At 41.9% G+C, this 23,960-nt stretch overlaps 1 protein-coding gene and 1 non-coding gene across 2 annotated transcripts; both read right to left on the bottom strand.

Moving 5' to 3' along the window:
* Positions 1-479: 479 nt before the first annotated feature.
* Positions 480-553, bottom strand: TRNAN-GUU (transfer RNA asparagine (anticodon GUU)). The gene has a single exon. It is a non-coding gene; the product is annotated as a tRNA-Asn (tRNA).
* Positions 554-6,101: 5,548 nt separating this feature from the next.
* LOC105036669 (uncharacterized) lies at positions 6,102-10,222 on the bottom strand. Its single transcript, XM_073249581.1, has 2 exons — positions 9,850-10,222; positions 6,102-7,187 (listed from the first exon to the last, which is right to left on the bottom strand). Exons 1-2 carry the CDS (start codon positions 10,137-10,139, stop codon positions 6,335-6,337), a joined length of 1,143 nt encoding a protein of 380 aa, XP_073105682.1. The 5' UTR covers positions 10,140-10,222; the 3' UTR covers positions 6,102-6,334.
* Between the last annotated feature and the right edge of the window lie 13,738 nt (positions 10,223-23,960).

Genomic DNA, 23,960 nt, shown 5'->3' with positions numbered 1-23,960 from the left:
GGAAAGGCCATGGTTTTTTACTTCGCAAGATTTTTGGGATTGGAAAATGGGCTTAAGCTATTTGTCTTCTTCTTCTTCTTCTTCTTCTTCTTTGAAAATAGAGGAGGCTGAGAAAGCAGCCACCTAGCTTTTATTTATGAGAGAGTATTATTACATCAGTGGAGAGTGAGGAAAGGAGAGGAGTTACAGAGGAGAAGGTGCACAGGAGGTTACAAGGAAGGGTGATGGCGAGAAACTGTTATCAGTAAAACAGATGTCTACGTTTTGGGTACAGAAATCCAAATATATAACAGGATTCCTCTCAGGAGGGCTTATGCTATTTGTCAAGACCATGGCCATGGCCAACCCTCTTAAGTAAACATAGGAGAGGCTGAAAGAATAAGAAAATAAAAAGGCTTCCATCAAAAAAAAAAAAAGAAAGAAAGGAAAAAAAAAAAAAAAAAAGGCTAAAAGAGTAAATGACCAAAAAAAACGTTCCGCGCTAGAAGAAGGGCTTGAACCTTCGACCTTGTGGTTAACAGCCACACGCTCTAACCAACTGAGCTACTCCAGCTGTGAGCACTTGTGGAATACATTCATTTAAATATCATTACCTTGTACTTATTAATCATTTCCGTAGAATATTGCCTTTTATAGTGCCTTCTACGTTTCTCAAGAATCTAATTCAAATGGAGAAAACTGCGTTGCCTTGTAAGTTGAAAAATATAAAACTCTGAAAAATTCTACTCAAGAGAATCTAAAATAGTGGTCTCTGGAAAAGGGAAAAAGGTTTAACTAATAACATGCCAAATGCTCAAAATTCCCAACACTGATTAGTTCCATTCCAAACTTCTGGTATAATAACAAGAAAAGACACATATTCCAGCATTAGTCAACTCAGTCCTCACAATCTTGTGGTCCATCTTTTCAATTGCACCTACCTCCATCTTGTGCAGATTGTGTACTTATTGACAACAAGAGAACAGTTGTGGCATGTTAAAGTTTTTTTTTTAAAAAAAATACTTTTTTAATGCTTAAATCTAATCCTCCGTTATCCTCAAACTAAATTACAAAATAATATAGAGTTGCCGGTAAGTAGTTTCAACCACCTACAACTAAAACAAGTTTTGTGTCACAAATTGGTTTCAATACTTATATAGCAAAAATTTTGGAAAATTCCTCCAAACCCACAATTTAGGTATCTGTTGGTCAACACCTTGCTGTCTATTCCTGAAGTCTGCTAGAGAAGACTAGGTTGCTCCAACATATCATGATATGACTAATAATTCAACAGCCTCTTTGGAATGAAATGCATTGCTTTGTTTCTTGTTATCATCCTTCTTTCTACAGTTCTCCTGAATTCTAACTTCTGCTGCTGGATGCACATTGCAGTCTTTGTTACTATTTACAAATGTTTAGATCCAACAAAACTCCAGACCTTGTATGCTCACACCACTAGGCACCTTATTTCACCAGCCCATAAAATAACAACCAGCTGCATCCACATGCTGCCTTCAATTGTTATCCAAATGGCTGAGCTCCCAAAGCATTGGCAAAAATTTTAGTCACCACACCAACAACAAGGTCTTAAAGAAGTGCCTATTAGTTTTAAAGTCATAAAATGCAACCACAGGAGATGTTGTACAGAATGGTGAATGGAAACCTTATATGATGAGAGGTCATTAAAGAGATCTCTTTAATACTCTACTCCCATCTTCATCAACAAAACAAAGAAAGAAAAAATTAAAATCAAGCGACATTTTACTTCATAAAAAAGCGTGCCCCATATTTAGTGCAGAGGAGGAAAGAAAACGTAGTGATTAGTGAACATATACACAAGATAAAGTCAAAAACAAGGCATACATTTTAACCTACTACATACATCCTAACCATTCTGACTTCCTAGAGGTGCCCCTGAGAAATGAAGAACTCTTTGTTATCTCACTCAGTGGTTTATCTGTGAATTTAATAAGATTATAAGCAAAACCACCCGTCAAAGTCCCTAGCTAGTATGGGTCTGAGAATGTAGATGGCTGATCCTAGGCTCCCTGCAATGAAAGAATGTTTATGGAGTATGAAGGATTAGGAGACTTTATAGGAGTCTCTTTTTTTTTTTGGGATAGAAACTTCGCAGGTAACGGGGTGACTGGATAAAACTATGGACATAAACTATTAGTTAGTTATCTACTTAAGAGTCCTCGGATCTAAGGACAGATGAAAAAGCCATATTATCTCAATTCGTATTTTAGTATGTATATTGTAGCTTCCAAAACCATTGTAACGGTAGCTGTAACGTTATAATGGCCATTGCCTTGAACTTTGGTGAGAAGACTGTGAGTTGCTGTTGATTTCTTTTCTTTCTTTTTTTTTTTTTTTTTGTGGAAAAAAAATGCCACGGTAAACATCTGAATTTATGGTTTATAATGTTAAAAATATACCTCAAAATTTGGTCCACATTGAGCTCACAGTGATGTCCAAAATAATGAACAGAGTCCAATGAGCCTAAGAACAGCCCAAATGGAGTCTAAACGGAGAAAATACGCACGAAAGAAGGTTCGAAGCAGCGGCATGATGCACGAGGCAGCGGCGGCGCGGTGGAGCGATCAGGCCCAACGGAGATGCGCGCACGTGGGCCGGCCAATGCGGCGCGTGTGTGGGCCGGCCCAGTGCACGCAGGCGATCCAGTGCCCCTGCGCAGTCCACCGTAAATCGCGGGGCACTGGGCGGTCCATAAGACCGGCGTGGACTGAACACACGGTCCACGCACAGTTCAGAGTATTTTTTGTGCGATCCGACGATCCAGATCACAGCCAGTTGCTATCGGATAGTTGAGGTTGATTTCGAGTTTGATCAGGTGATCAATGGCTCTGGTGTGCATGATCAAACGGCTCTGATGCGAGCCAGTCATGATCGGACGATCACGGATGATTCTAAGCTTGATTGGGACTCTGTTTCCTAGTGTAACAATGTTTTGGAATTTTTGGAGTCTATATCTCCGATTGACAAGCCGTCAGTTGCGTTGGAGAGCTGGTGACGTCCTGGAGGTGCAGAAAGATTTCAACAAAGATTCAGAGAGCTTTTGTGAGGATTTTGGGCTTGTTCTTGAGAGACTCTTGTATAAGGATTGAGTGGCGAGTTCTTCTTGTATTAGTTTTATTCTCACATAGTGAAGCTTGCACGCTCCGTGGAGTAGGCTTGAGATCGATCCACGTATTTATACTATGTTTTTTATTTTGTTTCTTCTTTCTTCCTGTTGCACCGTATGGTACCAGATTCTGGCGTAACAATTAGTATCAGAGCAAGATGGTGCCAGAGCGTAGGTTGCAGCGGTGATGATCGAGATAGAAGATGAGAAGACAAGCATAATCAAGGTGGAGATCAACAGGTTTGATGGAAAGAGCAATTTCTCCTTGTGGCAGGCGAGGGTGAAAGATGTGCTTATCCAGTAAGAGTTGATCGATGCTCTCTTGTGCAACAAGAAGCCGACTACCATGAGGTGCAGGATTGGAGGCAGCTCCAGATGCAGGTGGTGAGTATAATCTGCTTGTACCTAGTGGATGAGGTAGTGATCCATATGCTTGGCGAGATTTTTCCGACGATGCTGTGGTTGAAGCTCAAGAAGTTATACATGGTGAAGTCTTTCACCAAAACTCTTTTCCTCTGGAGGCAATTCTACCAGCTTCGGATGACTGAGGGACAGAGCGTGCAGAAGCATCTCAGCACTTCAGAAGATCCTCATTGACCTCCTCAGCATTGGTGAGAAAGTTGAGGAGAAGACCAGGGTGCTAGTCTTGCTAGCATCGCTCTCCCCTTCGTATGAGTCCTTGTGACTACTCTTCTAGTGGGGAAGAGCACCATCAAGATAGACGAAGTCACCGCGATGATTTCCAGAACGAGATTCTCAAGAGGGAGAATCTAGCTTCGAGCTCAGGCGGCAGCTCAGCTTTGGTATTTTTGGAGGAGCAGAAGGCGGCAGACAGGGCGATAGGAGATCGCGGCGAGGGCGATCCAAGTCCTGAATGAGAGACCTGAGCAAGATTAGATGTTACCGATGTAATGAGTTGGGGTATCTAGTTAGAGATTACTCTCAACTCAGGATCGAATGAGGGTTACTGTAGCGACGGCCAGTAGCGACTCAGAGGATGATGCCCTAGGGATATCCGACGTGGTATTTATTTCTTCCCAGCAGTAGATTTTAGATTCTGCATGCACCTATCATGTATATTGCAGAGAGGAGCAGTTTGACTTCTTGGAGAGTATGAGAGACACTATTTATCTATCGGATGGATCGAACTGTGCAATCAGAGATATCGGGACTATCAGCTGGAGGACACATGATGATACAGTGAGGAGATTGAGGGAGGTCTGATATATATCCGATTTCAGACAAAATCTTATCTCACTGAGCAGACTGGATTCGAGAGGCTACAGAACGGTAGCTAATGGAAGAATCTTGAAGGTGTTGCATGGTGATAGGATTATTTCGGAAGAGAAGAAGAGGATGAGAGGATATTACTACCTGGCAGGGAGCCCAATGCAAAGTGGAGCTTTCGGAGCCAGGAGGAGCCCAGAGCGAAGTAGAGCTCTAGATAGAGGTGGATCAGGTACTAGACGGGAGACTCGAGAGGACAAGAGGCAATGTCGTAGGGTGAGATTTCTATTGCCGCAGAATGATACCCCGAGCAAGTCTTTGTCAGAGTGGACACAGCCCATGACGGAGGTGGGATCAAGCGGCCTGGCTCGACTCCCATATTTGCCCATCAATGAGACAGCAGGCATGCCCTAGGGCATGGGGGTGAGATAGATCACAAGCTCTTAAAGATAGATGGAGGCCAAATATCGAGTCGATGTGAAGATTGTTAGAAAATATGCCTTAAGATTCGATCAATATTGAGCCCACAGCGAGGTCCAGAATGACGAACAGAGTCCAACAAGCCAAGAACAACTCAAACGGAGTCCAAACGGAGAAGATATGCGTGAAAGAAGATTTGGAGCAGCGGCATGGTGTTTGAGGCGGCGGCGGCTGGCGATGGCCCAGTCGGCCCAGCGAAGACGCACATGTAAGTGTGCGCGGCCCAACGTGCAGGTGGGCCCAATGTGGACTCGTGCGTGGGCCGGCCTAGCGCATGCAGGCGACCCAGCGCCCTTGCGCGGTCCACCATGGACCGCGGGGCGCTGGGCGGTCCATGGGACCAGCGTGGACCGAACACGCAGTCCACATATGGTTCAGAGTATTTTTTTGTGCGATCCGACGGTCCAGATCGCAGTCGGTTACAATTGGATGGCTGAGGTTGATTCCGAGTTTGATCAAATGATCAGTGGCCCTGATGTGCGCAATCGGACGGCTCTAGTGCGAGCCGATCACGATCGAACAGTCACAGATGATTCTAGGTTTGGTTGAAACTCTGTTTCCTAATGTAATAGTATTTTGAAGTCTATATAACTCCGATTGACGAGCCGTCAGCTGCATTGGAGAGCTGGTGATGTCTTGGAGGTGTAGAAAAGCTTAAATAGAGATTTTAGAGAGCTTTTATGAGGATTTTGAGATTTTTTTTTGAGAGACTCTTGTACAAGGGTTGAGTAGTGAGTTCTTCTTGTATTAGTTTTATTTTATTCTCTTACAGTGAAGCTTGCATGCCCCATGGAGGTAGGCATGAGATCGATTCACGTATTTATATTTTATATTTTATTTTATTTATTTCTTTCTTTTTGCTGCACTGTATGGTATCGGATCCTGGCGTAACATACAAGCATTTTAGTGTCAAAAATTATCCATGCTACCATTTCTACGCATTACTTTAAAGCAAGATTAATGCCATTGCTATTTTCATTTACTTGAGAAAACTCAGTGAGAGAGGAAGTTAATAAAAGTTTTCAAAACTAATAAATAAGGCAACAGAAAAGAAATGCATGAAGCGGATTTACATTATCTTCAAGCACAACCTATGGATATGGAAGCCTCCAATCAGCATTTGATCTTTGGTGACAATAAAAAGTATGAGGTGATAAATTTTACAACATAATTAGAAGCAAGAAGAAAGCTTGACTTGGTTCAACTATTCATAAATGTTTGAAATGAATCTTGTGGGATTACAATGTCCGAAACACAAGAAACAACCTGGTGAGACAAACATATTCTATTGCACAAAGAAGCTGAGTGTTTATTATTCCGTCAACACTTCATGCACAACACCACACAAACATGAAAGACAACAACCACAGGATCTACCAAATATCAACAATGTCACCAGTCACCTGATACCATCGTGGCCTGGACTGGCATCATCCTACCATCTTATTTGAATCTGTTTCCTATAAAAAGATAGCAGATGGTAAACCAAACTACAGTGACCGATCATTTTGATGAGACTTCAGAAGGACAGTTGCCAAGAGACAGCTCGGTTGGAGTGCGCACAAAGGCCCTTTGCTGCAAATGCTTCCAGCTCTGCTCCCTACTGACCTGCACCATCTCAGCCAGCATCTTCTTTGCCTTACCAGCACAATCCTCACCATCCATCTGAGATGCAATATTACTCACTATGTTCTCAAGATTGTCTCCCTGCAATTCTGACCTCGAATATGGAGAGTTCCTCAATAACTGTAGGAGTACACGAGCTTTTGATTGAGACTTGGGTGTCCCTTGAACAGTGAGCTCAAGAAGACCAGGAATCACACCTACTCCAAGAATTACTTCCCTATATCTACAGCGATCACTTTCACACATTTTCAGGAGGGCTCCAACCGCATACTCCCTACTCTGGGGAGAGCCTTCCTCGAGAACCTCAACTAATGTGAGAACTCCACCTTCCTCAGCTGTCAAAGCAGTCCTCCCCTCATCAAAGGCCACCAATGATTCCAAAAGGGCACTGCATTTTTCAGCTGTTTTAGAGGATTTCTTGCAGCTCTTCAACAAGTTGACCAGAGAGGCAATAGGTCGGACTGAGAGGAGGGTCCCAAGATTAACTGGAATTGTGGAGAGATTGTAGAGAGCCGTAACAGCATCAGTCTTTGCTTGTGGGTTTCCATCTCTAAGGATTTCTACAAGGAGGGGAATGGCACCAGCTGCACTGATGGTGGGTTTGTTGATGGAAGAGGCAGAGAGGGTAAGGACAGCAGCAGTGGCATACTCCTGTAAGCTTAGATTTGTTGACTGCAGGAATCCAATGAGTGGCTCAAGTGCACCAGCATCCACTATCTTTATCTTGTTCCTGTAAATTTAAAGTTCACACTGAACTCAGTAAAGATTTTATACAAATGTGATCGGTGTTACACTAGAAATCATTTAGCCAGTTAAAAGACAGTCTATAAAAATTCTAATGAGAACTCCATCATAATGACAAACTCGTGGATATAATTGTTATGAAACTCAATAGACATCGGATTATTGTGGTCCTAAGACTGAACCCAGCATAATTCATCACAGCTTTTAATTATTGGAGTTCACCAACATGTGCAAATGCAGAACATAGAGAGTAGTTGAGCACAAAAAAGTGTGAGCAGTTAAACAATTTGGGAATGTACCAATTAAGCCTTCCTTTTTCTCCTGTTGAGAAGAAGTTAAATCTAATGATATCAGTAAAATCATGCTGAGAATTTTGTCACCTTGGCCTTTGTTTTGTTTTTTTTTTTTTTTGACTACACATAAGAGTATCTGTGATGTTACCAAAGTTTGTCAAGAAAAATATCTTTTGAACAGAAAAAGTTTACATTGACACATTCTGGTCTCGAATGCCTGGCACTAGTCAGCCATCATTGCACAGGTCAATGAATCAGCATACTATGACTTAGCAACAACAAGGAGTCATCTTTCTCGGACACAGTCCAAAACCAAGCTAAAGTGCATAAATGGATGGACGATAGTAGAATTGCATGGACATGATTTTTCAATGACTTGTTTTTACTTCACCGCCAACAACACGCCATATCACATCCATTAGGCTAAATGATTGAGGTACGATCCAAGAAAGCCTGCTTTGATACATTATAAGAATAGGTGCCGAAATGTAAGTGAAGGGAAATATGGGAAAACAAGGACCTGCAGTAAAAATTTGAAGGCCAGCCAGCTGGTACCAAGATCTACCTTGGTTGTGCAACTTTCGTGCATGTATCATGGTGGCAAGAAATAAACATAGAAATGATTTCCAGAAAAAGAGGTAAGATGCAGTCTATGATAAAGAGGACAAACTATAGGCCAAAGAGCTGATTGAAAAATGAACTCAATTCACATTAATTGATAGCTCTGAGCTTCTTTAGAGTACAAACTGTCCCATGAGTTAAGACTCACTTTCTATCTCAGAGTTCAAGTGGTTATTAATAACTTCATCAACTACATGCACACAAATAGTGGCATACTTTATGTAGCTAGAAGATTATTGGTGGAACAAGAGAATATCTTTTCTAAATTATAAACAGCATGATTATAAGGTGTGCAGAAACATCTCTCAAATTATTAAACCAGGACCCATAATGATCCCTGATTCATGATGCTGAGAATGTAGAGTGATAGGGAGCAATCATACACATGTAACATGGGCATACTATCATGGCAAGAGTGGTCTCCCATAAAATCAACAAAGCTGTTGGTGAAAAAGAAACCTTCCAAATTAGTGACACAGGGTGACCTCTTAAAATCAAGGACCAAGGTTGTTAGGTTGTTAGCCCATAAATGCATTATTTTTATAGGTATCTAAATTCCAAAACAACTTGTTTAAATGGGAAAGAAGTTGACTCTTTTTTTTTTCCACTTTCTCTCCTCTTTGTTATTCTGAATGCTTTCATATCATAATGATACCAAAAGATGATTGTTTTTTCTTCCTCTGAAACCATCAGCATCTTGTCTTTTCCTCTTTCCTTTGCAAGTCTTCTTCAATGCTACCCACATGCTCATGTCACTAGGGAGATTTTTGGAGCATATAAGTCAGACCTCTCTCTCTCTCTCTCTCTCTCGTATGCGTGCGCATATACATACACAAAGAATGATCAGTCTTGAACATCATGACACATGTTCCCTAAGAACACTAAAGAAGACAACCCTTCCAAAGACTTGGCAGGTGTAACAACCCAGGGCCTCACATACTCGTTCTGTTTAAGTCCTAACGTCCTCATCAGGCTAAGGATTCAAATCCATACAAATCCATTCACAAGTACCATAAATCTAATTATAAACATCACGATCAATCCATTGTCAGCCCTATAGATCCATATTGCAGTGTCTCCTAGTCCATACAAGCTATTTGTGGGATCTGCTCTGATACTCTTCGTAATAACCCAAGATCTCATTCAAAAAGATTAGTCGAAAGATATTATTCAGATTCATTAGCCACATATAAGTAGCCTTTGTATATAGCTAATATAGGGCCAAATATGTGCCTGCATGGGACCTTACAATGACAGTATAAGCCATACAAAAATATCAGGCCCCATCAAATTTTTTGGGATATAAGTGCAAGGATTAATTTAATAGCATGTCCTATAAGATGTCTTCACCAAATACTCCTCAATAATATAATGTAACCAAAATGAAAAAAGTAAGAATGAGGGTGCCAGTTGGGAAAGCCACTGGGTGTTGGATATCAATGACCTGGATTCTACCACCCTCGCCCTGATTTTGGCCTACCCATTCTCATGCTAAAAAAAATAAAATGAAATGACATAAATAAAGCAATCTCATTATAAGAATTAAACCCATCCTAGATTACATAAGAACAACGCAAAGCTCTGTTCCCCTTGACTAAAACAAACAGAACAAACATAAGATAAAGTTCGAATAAAAGTGATTATAAAACAAAATATAAAAACATATATTTTTCCAATGAAGAACACCAAACTCTACATCAAAGAAAAAGAAAAAAAAAAAACAAAAGCTCGCACCTTTCGTCCTTGACGGCGAGATTCAGAAGGGCAAGTATGGCGGCCTCGCCGGACTCCGTGTCCCCAGACAGAAGCATCGATACGAGGGGCTCGATGGCGCCAGAGAGCTGCCGGCGGTGCTTCGACGATGTCTTCGTCAGCCGCCGGATCTCCCTCGCCGCCTGGATCCGGCACTCCATATCCTCTGATCGGATCCGCTCCATGATCCCCTGCGCCGCAACCTCCTCGCCCCGCCCGACGCCGACCCCGACGGAGCCTCCACCGGAAACCCGGGCCTCCAACGACGCCATACCACTCCCCGGCTTTGTCCTCCCCCTCTCCTTCTCTCTCTCTCCGCCCCTGGAGCGGTGAGCGAAGCCAGGGGAGGGAAGAACGAGCCTGGGGGGGGATTTATGTAAGATAACCGTCGAACATAACGGCGCCGACGATTCGTCAGCATTCCGTTAGTTATCCAGAGGCGGCCCAACTTGTGTCGCGTAGCTGACGGCTTGTCTTGACTTGCTTGACTGAAGTTCTACCATTGTCTTTGCTCGGTAGTCATGGACCCTACAATGAGCATCACACGGCTGGGAGTTATTGAAGGACTGCTGATCTGGTGGCTCCTCGGGTGTTTCATTAAGGAGGTTAAGGGGTGCCCCAACATGACGACCGTCGAACGATGCCACGTTGATTGCTGTGGACCATCGGTTTGTGGTGGGTAGTCCCGTGGTCCCCTGACGTGGATCTCGACGGTCACGTGTCATCAGGTATACCTCACGGCCGTCTAGTGAGCTCGCAGGGACTCCCTTCGGTGTGACATCTGGATCAGGATGGGACCGCTGCGGATTTCGTAAACTTTGTGTTTTCTTTTTTTGGAATGCAACGAGAGAGAGGATTTCGATAATTTAGGGAATATTCTTTGGTTTGATAACCACAAACAATCGATGATGACTTTGCCGTCGTGGGAGAAGTAATCAAAGCGGGTCTTTAACTCAGCTCTGTAAAGATTTTTTACTATTTTGGGTTTTTCACTTTTACATCGTCAAGTCTTTTGTACATAATCTCCAGTTGTACACATCAATCCTTTTTAGATTATTAAATTTACCGCAAGAAATAAGGATAAGTGCATCTCCTCTCCTCAAATTACACAATTTTATTATGTGAAGGATCATATCTAGCTTTGTATCTGCAGGCCTATATTGCATGTATCAAATTCTAGTGTTTGTTCTCATATTGAAAAAAATATTATCATATCATGCTAAGGTATGTGTATTTTTTAAAAATAGTTACTCTATGGTCACATTTTGCAAAAAATAAAAAATAAATTATTCTTCTAAATTTTAAGTCAAAATAATTATCACCATATTGCCTCGCAATATAAGTAGAAGATAGGAATGGAGAAGATAGTAAGAGATAGTGGGCTATGAGAATATTATAAGAGGTGGTGATCGATGGAAGGTAATGGTGGTGATTATTGATGATGGTGAATAATTGAAAATCATCAATAATGATGGTAAAATCATCTACGATGATATCTAGTTGCGAAGTTTTTTTGATAATAATTATGGTGTGAAGATTATCAATAATAGTGAATATTGATGAAAATCATTGGAGAGATGGATAATATTGGATAGTGATGGATCCTTAACTATGAAAGTCAATGTTAGAGATCAGAGAAAATGTATAGTGATGGTAGATGATGATGAAGATTATTGGAGATGATAGATGGCAATAGATGATAATGAAAATTCTAACTGACGAAAGATAGTAGTGAAGATCATAGAAGATATTGAATAGTACTAAAAACCGATGACAATCATGTTGGGTGACGATGTAGATCATCGATTGGAAGATGATTGATGATAGTGAATGGCGAGGGAGAAGAAGATTATTGAAAATTTTTATTTTTTTTTAGACTATCAATTTTATATATTTTTTATATAAACTATAAATTGTCATCTCATTCTCTCTCTTTTCTAGCCACATCCTGAGATTACATGAAAAGAGACATGTTACTCTCCAAATAAGCGGAATAATTATCTCTAACAAAACCAAAAAATAGCTATTTTTTAGAAAGTACTAAAAAAAAAAGTGACCATTTTGGTGGAATTCCTATTACATGTTGATTAGTAATTAAAAAAACCAATGAACAACTTTACTTTGTACAAAAAATGAAAAAAGAAGAAGAAATTAACAACTTTGCTATCTTCTCTATTTATATGATAGATTTTGAAGTGTTTTATTTTGTTTTCTATACTCTAGTTTCTTTGCAATAAATAAGAATTATTCATTTTTCCTAAACATTAAAAATTCTACTAGAATTATAATCATCCATGTGGGCGTTTAACTAGGTGTATGACTCCTCTTTGAAATAGATAATAGGATTTTCCTACCACAAGATCTTATTATTCCAAAGACCCAATGATTTAGAGCATACGCACCCTCCACTTGTCTTAAACGGAGAGATTCATTGGTTATCAAGAGTTCTCCACCGATGTCCAAGCAGCAAACATTCTTCCAAGATACATCAGCTAATAATATGGAACAAATATGAACAGATGATATTATTTTCCAAATTTATGTACTGAATAAAAATCAGTTAATAATTTATAACTTAAATTTCTAATGTGGAAGGTGTTCTATTTCTTGACTGGTATGAATAATGTGACCACTTTCAACCAATTCCAAAGTATGTACTAGGGAAAAGAAACGAGCAAATTCAAAGTCAAGCCGACAGAATAAATGCTTTGCGAGTTTAATAATTGCTAGGTTAAATATACACACAAAAGAGCTTCCTTGCAAATATAGTTTGCGTCAAGGATCTATCTGCAAAACTTTCCAAATAATTTTGTGCACCTGGATAACGGCAGCCTAACGGAAGCCAAATAAGCCAAGGGCTTTTAGCCGGGGGACGGTTATGGGTGAGGCCTGGAGCTCGCTTGGTGGTTAAGCAAACGGACGTTGACAAGCATCCGATCCTTTTTCCTTTCCCTTTATGCCAACGCCCGTGCAAAATAAAATAACATGAAAATTATATATATATATTTTAAAAAAGGTAATACTTTGCTTACGTGAAACCTCGGTCTCCCCCACCTCGACGTATACGTGGTCGGTCATGTGGGACCCAGGCCTTGGATCCGGTTGTAGGACCCACACGTCCAAACCAACCTTAAGTGGATGAGCGGCAGGAATGAGTGATGAGAGACACATGTAGACAAGGCCAAGGATGGGGGGCCACCAAAAGCGCACCGGTGGACCAATGATGGCCTTCGTTTAGACTCCTCCCGTTTCTGGATGTTGGAATTGAAGCATCATGGTGGTATGAGTTTGTTTGCCTTCCCAATGCGGAAAGAAGTGTACTTTAAGTTAAGAGGGTTGATTGCCATAGTATTATTTACTATATGATAACCAAAATTATCAAGCATTGTCTCAACTACCAATGTCTGATACCATTTGTTCAAAATTTTCTATTCATAGGTGGGGTTAGAATCACTGTAGATTAAAATAGAAATCAAAATGTCATATCCTACGATGAATTTGATTCATGATCAAAATCAAATATCAAATCAAAATTAAAATAAATTTAAGATGTTAGAAAAAAAATTGAGATTAGATGTTTGAGGATTAGGATCATTCTTATTTTTTTTTTAAATCAGGATGAAAATGAAACTTCCTTCAAACAAATAGTTGAAACAAGAACCACTAATTTTTATTTCCATTATGGAGCTCAATTTCCACTAATCAAACATGCCATACATTTCTTTGGACAGGCATCTCTCCACAAAATGTATAGATATAGAACTAAGATTTATTTTATAGTCTGAAATATTTTCTACCACTGCAAATTCTGATTGTCAATAACAAGTCGAGCTTCAAGTTGGTGCCAAGATAATTTTAGTGATCAAAGGAAGGTCGAGGATGCTGATATCTCCGGCCTGCAACCAAATATCTATTTATCGGAGGTTTTTTGATAGAGAATCCTCTGATATTTAAATTTATCGGAATTTTAGAATTGTCAAGAGAGAGATATAATGAAAGAGGAGTTTTATATTTTAAAAAAAAATTATTTAAGGGTTTTCATAGTATAATTTTTTTTGATCCTGTAGGAATCAATAGAAAAAAGGCAAATCCTCTATGATACATCAGATCCGACTCGATTATTGATAGAGTGAATAGATAATACGAAATAACATAAAACAGACTAATTCTAAAAATATTGACCTTCCGCTCAAATTGTCCCATTAGTTCATAAATAATGATAAAAATTCCGTAGGTATGAATATAGATACGGGAAAAGAGTAAATTTTCAAGTTCAATCAATTCTTTTTTTCAAAATGTCAAGTAGATAAAATCGTGAGTAAGGAGGAACACGTCATTGCCAACTATTATCCTGAATATCAAAGGTGCAGTTAATGTATAAATATATTTTAATCATAGATAATTATTAGATCCATGATAACTTATCGTGAACCGTTATTGCACCCACTAAGGACTGTCGTGGGCAAATTATTTTGCCCATAAAGTCCAAATTGTAATTCATCAACCGCAAGAATATACAAAACAGCTTGGAATGTTCTACCTAAACCGCTACAAAATATTTCATCAGTATATATCCGAGCCACAACTCTACCTAAAAGTCACAGACCGATCCATGACCGAGGTTGTAGAATTCCTATATATCTGTTACAGTTCCTATGATCAATTATTAAACCAACATAAGCAATCACTTGTAATCAACTTCAGCAATGCCGGTTAATCCCAATGTTGTTGTGCCGTAACTACCAAGCCAAATCCTAGCACTCACTTCGTCGCCTCTAACCATCGGAAAGTCATAGATAACTACCAGCCCAAACTAATTGGGCCACTCGGCATGGACCAGCTTGGATGGAATACTACATCACAAACCAAGAGCAAGATTAGGTATTCATTTGCTTCCACGATGAGACCGGTAGGTCACCTCATGGGTCTATTAAAATAGGAGTTTCAAGCATTGGTCCCAACTAACATGATTTAAAGGTCCCACAATATCGACCCTTTGAAGTTTTAATGCATTAGCTCTTGAAGATGAACCCCTCTTATGAGTGGAGACAGCTGAGCTGCTTCCTTAACCAGTTGAGTGTCTAAAATCATGTCTTTTTTGTCGAATGGTAATGACATTTTTCCAAATTTTATGATAAAATAATTATTTACAAAATTATAAATCCAAATATTAGCAGATAAATTTGTAGCCTGTGTACAAGCACACATCTTTTTAAAATCATCTGGGGTTAATTATAACCCAACTTGTTGCGGCCAATCCCCTCGTCGCCTGATCACCAGGAAACGAGCGCCTGCAAAAAGGGAAGTCCACACTGATCGGAGGCGGCTCCGGTGGGGACCCTCCGACGGTCAAGTCAGAGAGGAGACTGGGCAACAGTGAAATGAAGACAGAGAGCTCAATCGAGAGAGAGAGAGGGGGGGAGCAAGCCTGTGGTTTTCAAGGGGTGTCCCTGCACTGTTGCCTTCCCCGATATTTATAGTGGAGTGTGGTATGGCGCCGTCATTAATGGCGCGGATAATTGAGGAATTGTCAACTCACTGTAGACTGTCAGAGTCGCCGTGAAAGTATCACATCGCCGTGGGGCTGTCAAATCGCTAGGGTTGACAATGCCCTCGGCGGGATAATGCCCTTAGGTGGCAGTGCCGCATGTCGCTGTCAAGGCTGACAGACTCTGGCGGCTGTACGGCGATCGAAGGAGTCGATCGACCCTAGGTCGGTGGCCAGCTGTGTGGCGTCGGGTGGAGATTCGGGCCCCTCCGATGTCAGCCGGGCATGTTGCGAGAGTCGGCCATCAGACTTTCTGGTTCAGTCGGTCGGGAGAGTGGAAAAGGTCTGCCTGACCGACATATCCTCCGTCGGTAAAGGGCCGTTAATCGGCCGGTGCTGGCGTTCGGTCGATCGGTCGGTCGGCCAGTCGGTCAGTCGGTCGGTCGGCCAGTCGGTCGATCGATCGGCCAGTCGGTCGGAGTCGTCCGTCGGGGTCATCCGTCGGAGTATCAGTCGATCGGTCGGTCGGCCGGTCGGTATATCCCAACAGTTGCCCCCCACTCCTGAGCCCGATGTCGTGTTGGCTCGCGTGAACACGTGGGCGACGGCTTCGGACGAAAGGAGTGGTTTTCCGTCTTTTCTTGCCCCGACTCTGGCGATCACATCAACGAACGATCCAATATCGGTCATCCCGATTGTAGATCGAGCATGCACGTCGGGTCGGAGGTCGGCCAACCTTCGAACGTTGCTCGTCGACATGATTATTCCGCAGAATCTGATAGTCGAGTAGCGTCCGACGTATTCGGATAGGATAATGATGGCAAGTCGAATATCCATTGTCCGGCCCTTGGTCGGACGTATGCGTCGGGATGTATGATAAACGGTGGCAAGTCGAATATCCTTCGATCGGTCATGACCAGATCGGTATGTCGTGAATGCGATTGCGATCGTCTTGGCATTTTGCCTTTCTTAGTCGAAGCTAAGTCGGCAAGTTAGCCAGCCGCATTAGTCGAAGCCCTTTGCCTTCAGAAGTAGGGGCCGTCGTAGATATTCCGCTCCTTCAATCTCCGTTGTAGAATCCGATATGTCCTCGATGATCGAGACGTAGATTGAGCCATTGGATCGGCGATTCGTCGATCAAGCCGACGACGGAGTCGTAGATTCGGCGATCGGCAATCGAGCCATGTTGGTCGGGGCCTTTTGCCTTCAAAGGCTGAGGCCGTCGATTTCGGTGATCGGTGATCGAGCCGTTGATTCGGCGATCGACGATCGGCCATGTTGGTCGGGGCCTTTTGCCTTCAAAGGCTGAGGCCGTCGATTTCGGCGATCGGTGATCGAGCCGTTGATTCGGTGATCGACGATCGGTCATGTTAGTCGGGGCCTTTTGCCTTCAGAGGCCGAGACCGTCGGTTCGGCGATCGGTGATCGAGCCGTTGATTCGGCGATCGACGATCGGCCGTGTTGGTCGGGGCCTTTTGCCTTCAGAGGCCGAGGCCGTCGGTTTGACGATCGATGATCGAGTCATGTTGGTCGGGGCCTTTTGCCTTCAGAGGCCGAGGCCGTCGGTTCGGCGATCGGTGATCGAGCCGTTGATTCGGCGATCGATGATCGGCCATGTTGGTCGGGGCCTTTTGCCTTCAAAGGCTGAGGCCGTCGATTTCGGCGATCGATGATCGAGCCGTTGATTCGGCGATCGACGATCGGCCATGTTGGTCGGGGCCTTTTGCCTTCAGAGGCCGAGGTCGTCGTAGATTTTCCGCTCCTTCGATCTCTATCAGGATCTGCGCATGAGGAGCGGGGAGAGGAGTGTAGGAGTCATACCTGCGATGCGTCGGTCTCGGACTCCGTCGTCGGGGCAAGACCCGTCTATCGGTGGAGGGCCTGCTGAGTTCAGCATGGGCCCGACCTTTCTTCCATTTTTCTTTTCGGCCCGTGCCTTAAGTCAGGCGCCGGTCGGAAGCTCCTTCGTCCGCGCGTATGTACTTGTACGCGCGCTCCAGCAGTTCGGCGTATGTTCGGGGGAGGCTTTTGTCCAGAGAGTAGGTGAACCGAGATGTCCTTAGCCCCCGTTTCATGGCCGAGATGGCCATGTCTCCACTGAGGTCCCGGACCTCAAGCGTGGCCGCGTTGAATCGCGTCACGAAGTATCGTAGAGTCTCATTTTCTCTCTGCTTGAGGGAGAAAAGACTGTCTGAGGTTCGTGGCGGCTTCCGACTGGTACTGAAATGGACCACGAAGGAATGCTCGAGCTGTCCGAAGGAGTGGATACTTTCCGATCGAAGACCGGAGTACCAGGCCCTGGCAGCTTTGCGGAGTGTGACGGGGAAGCCGATGCAAAAGAGAGCGTCGGTTGCCCCCTGAATCGTCATGAGAGCTTTGTAGCTCTCCAGATGGTCGATTGGGTCGGTGGAGCCGTCGTAAGACTCCACGTGCGGCATCTTGAACCGACTGGGGATCGGTTCGTCGAGGATGAGTCGGGAGAGAGGTTGGGCGGTCTGGAAGTCGACGTCGTTCGAAGACTTCTAGCCGTCCACCTGCAACTGCGCAAGCCGACGGTCGATTTTCTCGAACCTGCGCTCGTAGTCGTCCGTCCGTCGGTGCTGGGAGACCCCAGGAGTGGAGTCTCCGGAAGACTCCGACAGGGAGGCGGACGGCGTTCGCGGTCGCTTCTCCTTCCTCGCCCGTTCGAGCAGGGAAGGAGAGGGTTGCTGGGACTGTCGGTCATCGCGCCATGGCCGTCCCTCCTCCTCCCCGTGGGAGCGCTGTTGCGGGCACTCGCGCGGAGGCGACGGGGATAGGCGCGGGCGTCGGCGGCTGCTCCTGGAGGGCATCGGACGGGCCGCCGGTTGTTGCTGGAGGCTCTTGACCGCATCCGTCAGTACGGTCATCTGCCGTACGATGGCCGCGATCTGCGCCTCCGTGGTCACCGCGGGGTGTGGAGAGCTGGGCTCCACCGCTGAGGGTGGCGGGGAGGCCTCTTCCCGGCGGGAAGAGCGCCTCGCCGATCCGGTGATCCTCGATCGCTGGGTTCTTGTCTTCGTCATCGCATCCCCCTTCCTAGCGCGCCAATCTGTTGCGGCCAATCCCCTCGTCGCCTGATCGTCGGAAAACGAGCGCCTGCAAAAAGGGAAGTCCACACTGACCGAAGGTGGCTCCGGCGGGGACCCTCCGACGGTCAAGTCAGAGAGGAGACTGGGCAACAGTGAAATGAAGACAGAGAGCTCAATCGAGAGAGAGAGAGGGGGGGAGCAAGCCTGTGGTCGGAGTTGTCCGTCGGGGTCGTCCGTCGGAGTCACAGACCGATCCATGACCGAGGTTGTAGAATTCCTATATATCTGTAACAGTTCCTATGATCAATTATTAAACCAACATAAGCAATCACTTGTAATCAACTTCAGCAATGCCGGTTAATCCCAATGTTGTTGTGCTGTAACTACCAAGCCAAATCCTAGCACTCACTTCGTCGGCCTCTAACCATCGGAAAGTCATAGATAACTACCAGCCCAAACTAATTGGGCCACTCGGCATGGACCAGCTTGGATGGAATACTACATCACAAACCAAGAGCAAGATTAGGTATTCATTTGCTTCCACGATGAGACCGGTAGGTCACCTCATGGGTCTATTAAAATAGGAGTTTCAAGCATTGGTCCCAACTAACATGATTTAAAGGTCCCACAATATCTACCCTTTGAAGTTTTAATGCATTAGCTCTTGAAGATGAACCCCTCTTATGAGTGGAGACAGCTGAGCTGCTTCCTTAACCAGTTGAGTGTCTAAAATCATGTCTTTTTTGCCGAATGGTAATGACATTTTTCCAAATTTTATGATAAAATAATTATTTACAAAATTATATATAGATCCAAATATTAGCGGATAAATTTGTAGCCTGTGTACAAGCACACATCTTTTTAAAATCATCTAGGGTTAATTATCACCCAACTATTCAATCACATTGATACAAGTTCAATTCATTTATTGCTATCTGTTTGAGACCAGTTTCATCTGCGAGCCTAAGTTAATATTTATGGAGATTGAACCAAGTTAATATGTGTTTTTTCATTTTTCATCTATTTTTCTTTCTTATTTTGAGATGGTTGTTTTTTTTTAAAAAAAAGATTTATTTTAATTGATGGAAAGTGAGGGTTAAATGGACTTGGTAACATACAAGCACCATTAGACAGTTAATTTGTTCCAATTAATTCTAAAGATTTTTTTTTTTGAAATAAAAGATGATGTCTTACCATGTTTCAATTAATGAAAGATGAATGTAACGAGGGGACCAGCTACTTGCTATATCCTTTTCAATAATAATTGGACTTTCCAATTATTAACCTGCCACCATCCATCTTTTATGGGCTGATGGAAGTCAAGTTTCTTATCCTAGGAAAGGATAATTTATTAAGCTGGACTGTTTGGGAGTATGCTATGGTAATTGTTGTAGTTTTGCCTGCTTCGATTGTTCTATTACTCTTTACATGGTATTGTCTTGGATACCAACTGAATTCTTTTCCGATTATAGCTCTCAAGCCTATTCTGCTGCTATAAATATTGATGCTTCCTCTTTATCAAGATTACTTGTTCTGGGATTTATGGATCCAAGGTCTTAGCATCATTACTAATGCATTTTGTTTTCCAAGATTCTTCTGTTGGCTGGTTATTGTTCTTAAGCTTATATATTCTGCTGCTTTGGATACTTCCTCTTTATCGAGATTGCTTTTGTTGGGATTAATTATGGAAAAGAGTGTTAGCCTCATTACTAATATACTTTGCATTGCTTCATCGTTGAATTACTGCTTCTTGGCTGTATTGCAAATGTACTGAACAACACGTTGCCTGCTTTACTGTCAGTCACAATTGCATTCCTGCCTTCTTTCACCGATGGGGTTGATTTAAATGGGATCATGTTTAATATATGTTATTTTCTCCTGGTTTCTATTGGCTTGTGTAGATACTTCACTTTGCGTTCCTTGTGTTCTGATCAGTCCCTACTATATATAACTTCTTTTTGGAGGTTTTTTAAATATCATTTACTGTCAGCCTGAGGGATTGTATCTGTTCTATTGTAGCTCATATCTTTTGATTGTGTAACGTTTTTCCATGTCTGTAATGAAGCTGTTGCTCCTCTTTCTTACCCAAAAAAGACCTACCACCATCGATATAGCTGGTCCCTATAAATCAATGATGCATGACAGACATAGATGATGAGTCATACCTTCATTATGTCTCAAGCATTTCTTATATTGGTTAGGAAGGACCACTTGCATGAAGACTTGAAAAGCAATGGGGAAAAAAGAAAACAATAACGATTGGGCAAAATTCAATCGAAATCAACTAGAACAGAGACCCTGCATGCCAGCATAGGTTATATACTCCAGGCTAACAAAGAAGTTTGCCCCTAAACATCTTACCTCATTGATGATGCCACCCATGTAGCATTACGAGGTGTAACTCTATGATGCCCAGACCACATCTTAATGGACATCTGAACTCAGGCTTCTCCTTTGGTCCGCTGGTAACTTTTTCTTGGGGCATTATGTTGCAGTAAGTTTCATCATCATGCATGGTATGACTGCCAAACTTGGCAAATGACAAATTGTCTATATCAAATCAAAAAAAAGAGATCATGTGATGTCTAACAACATCCATCCTTTGTTCCCTTATCCATGCTTTTATTGTGTTACCTTTCCATTTTAAAGCAGAGGAAGGACACATTAGCAAGCACAAGCATGTAACAGAGGGTCCAGAACGAGCGGATGTCCAAATGGGAGCTGCTGGGTTTCCCAAACCGAAATTTGCACCACATAACATGATGGGGTTGTTTCGAATTGAACAGCACACTGGCCCACTGCTGATCCTCTGAGAGGTTCCAATTTTTATCACAAGGGTAGACTTAGGCTAATATATCTCTCGATTCTTCATTGCTTGCATTTCTCTTTCTATTTTTTGCTTATTGTTTGGTTTGCTTATAGGTCGTTGATCGTCCAAATTTGAAAGATTTGTTCAACAATATAGAAAATATGGATGTCATGATCATCCTATCCATAAATTATTGGAGCGGACCAGGAGATATCATGTTGGTGAAGGTTAGGTTCTACGGTTTGTGACACCCATCTCCTTGGTGCACGCTCAGAAGATATCCCAAGTTGGAACCAAAAGGTTTGCGTTCCTCCTGGAGTTCTCAAAAGCTAAGATTTAAATTCTTACCCCCAAAAAAAACTAAGATTTAAATGACTTATGATCTTGTTACAACGGATCCCTCTAAAACCATTGTTAGCTAGTATAATAGCCAATTATTCATCTCAACAAGCAACTTTTCAAATTTTTAGCACTAAAAAAAATTACCGAAATAATGGTTGTGATAATAGAATTATACTGCAAGCTAATGGATAACGACGAAGAAATAGCTATATCATCTTTCCCATCACTTGTTTTTTATTATATAAAATAATATTATATTTTTGAACCATGCAATCATTTTTTAAGAAAACTTTGAGATTAAAAATTTAAATTTTAAAGTAATATTTAAAATAGGTGAAAACAATAGCCATTATTTATGTCATAATGGTCTATTATTATAACAAAATGGTAGAAAATAATAAAAAATAACAGTTATTATATTTTTTGCCAAGTTATTTTAGGCTCTTTTTCATCCATAACCATTCAAAAAGCTGACGCTCCTTTTCCTATACTTTGACATACAGAAAGATACAAAATCAAAGGACTAAACTATCATTTAGGACCTAAACTTTTAGGTAATATTCATTACAGGACATTAACTATTTGAGATCCCAAATAAGGATAAATTTTTTTAAAAAATTTTTAGATAACAACGAGAGCTAACACTGTTAGAGGATATTAACAGAATGGGCCACGTGACTTGCATATGAGTCCCTTAAATCTGATGTGGCATGGCTTCATCTGACGTAGCAAAATAAAAAAAAGATAGAAAATAGGAAAAAAGGGAGAGAAAAGAGCTTGGAGACGAAAAGATGAGGAGGAAAAACACAGATGTTGCGCTCAAATGGATGCTAAAGTTTCTATCTTCATCTCTTCATAAGAACTCAGACAAACTTAGATGAAATCGATCTCATTCTCAGAAGATCGACAAAAGCTTGGGAGGGTATCTGACGGTTGGTGAACTTAAAGCGACGTTTTTCGTTTGGTGAGGATTGAAATTGAAATTTTAGATTTTCAGTTTTCGATTTCGATAACATCTAGGGATCTATTTTATAAAGGAGTTTAGAGCACGTTTGTCAGATTTTTATTGAGTGATGAGACTATTTGTTATTTTATTATTTCAAGAATGATAACTGATAATAAAATAGGATTAAACTTCCATCATGGAGGGAGATTTGTTATCAAAAACAATTTGAGGTTTTATGATAGGGGTAGAGAGGATTTGATAGCCATAGATCCTAATTACATATCATATCCAGAGATCATTAGCACAATCAAAAATGATCTTCGATATTACAATGTTAGGAATGTATACTATACTGTTCCTTGGGGCACACTGACTCGTGGCCTCAAGGTTTTAAAGAATGATGCAGATGTGCTTTATATGGTCAATGTGCATGCTGGTGATATTATTTAACTGAATGTGGAGAATGGGATGGAAGAAGGAGATGTGGGAGGGAGGGCAATTGATGATGTGCCAATTAATATGATAGAACTAGAGATATATCAAGAAGATGTAAAGCATATGAGGCATGATATGGAGGGACAGAGGGTAGAGTGCAGTCAAGCAAATCCCACTAATTTTGAAAGAGGCAATGAGGTTAGTAACCAAGATGATGAGAACCATGAATAACATGGTAACCAGAAGGAAGGTGAATCAAATGACCAAGAAACACAGTGTAGAGATCCATTGAAGAGAAGAACTAGGATTAGTAGGGTTCAACAATGGCTACAAAGGCACCAAGATGAGAGTGCTGAAGGAGAAGGATGGAGATTCAACGATGCTGCAGGCCCATCTATAAGGAAGAGGTATCTATCAAATTATGAGGATAGTGAGGGTGATCACCTACCTTGGACTCAAGTAGCGACAAAAATAATGAGAATGCATGGGAATGATTGTAAGAGAAAAACTGATAAGCCTTTCGATACAAAAATAGAGTGGGCAGACATTAAGTTTGAATTAGAAATGCAATTCACTGATGCAGAAGCTTTCAAATATGCTGTTACATGCTATGAAGTTGCAAATGGATTCAAGTTAAGATTCATGAAAAATCATGCTGAGAGGATGACTGCTGAATGTAAGGAAGGGTATCCTTTTTATATGAATGCAACTTGGCAGGAAAAAGGACGAAGAACATTTTCTGTGGAGTTATTGATTGATGTGCATGAATGTGAATCAAGTGAGAAGATAACACATGCTAATGCTAACTAGATTGCTAAGGAGATTGAAGATGATCTCATTGATAACCCATATAACACTGCGAAGAGTATTGTTGATGATTGTAAAAAGAAGTGGGGCATTAAGGTATCAAGAGGACAAGCTTTTAGAGCAAAGCAGAAGGCAATGCAAACTATTTATGGATCATTTCAGCAGCAGTATGAGTTGGTGAGGGATTATGCATGTGAGTTAGGATAAAAAAATCCT

The sequence above is a fragment of the Elaeis guineensis genome, chromosome 15, assembly GCF_000442705.2.
Source record: "Elaeis guineensis isolate ETL-2024a chromosome 15, EG11, whole genome shotgun sequence".
NCBI classification, from domain to species: domain Eukaryota; kingdom Viridiplantae; phylum Streptophyta; class Magnoliopsida; order Arecales; family Arecaceae; genus Elaeis; species Elaeis guineensis.
The sequence above is the reverse complement of the archived record's forward strand: the minus strand, read 5'-3'. Positions and strand labels throughout refer to the sequence as shown.

Bases quoted from the DNA above. Each gene is read 5' to 3' on its own strand.
- LOC105036669 (XM_073249581.1), bottom strand. From the start codon at position 10,139: ATGGCGTCGTTGGAGGCCCGGGTTTCCGGTGGAGGCTCCGTCGGGGTC. The intron at 7,188-9,849 runs GTGCGAGCTTTT...TTAAATTTACAG, and splicing joins CTCGCCGTCAAGGACGAAAG to GAACAAGATAAAGATAGTGG.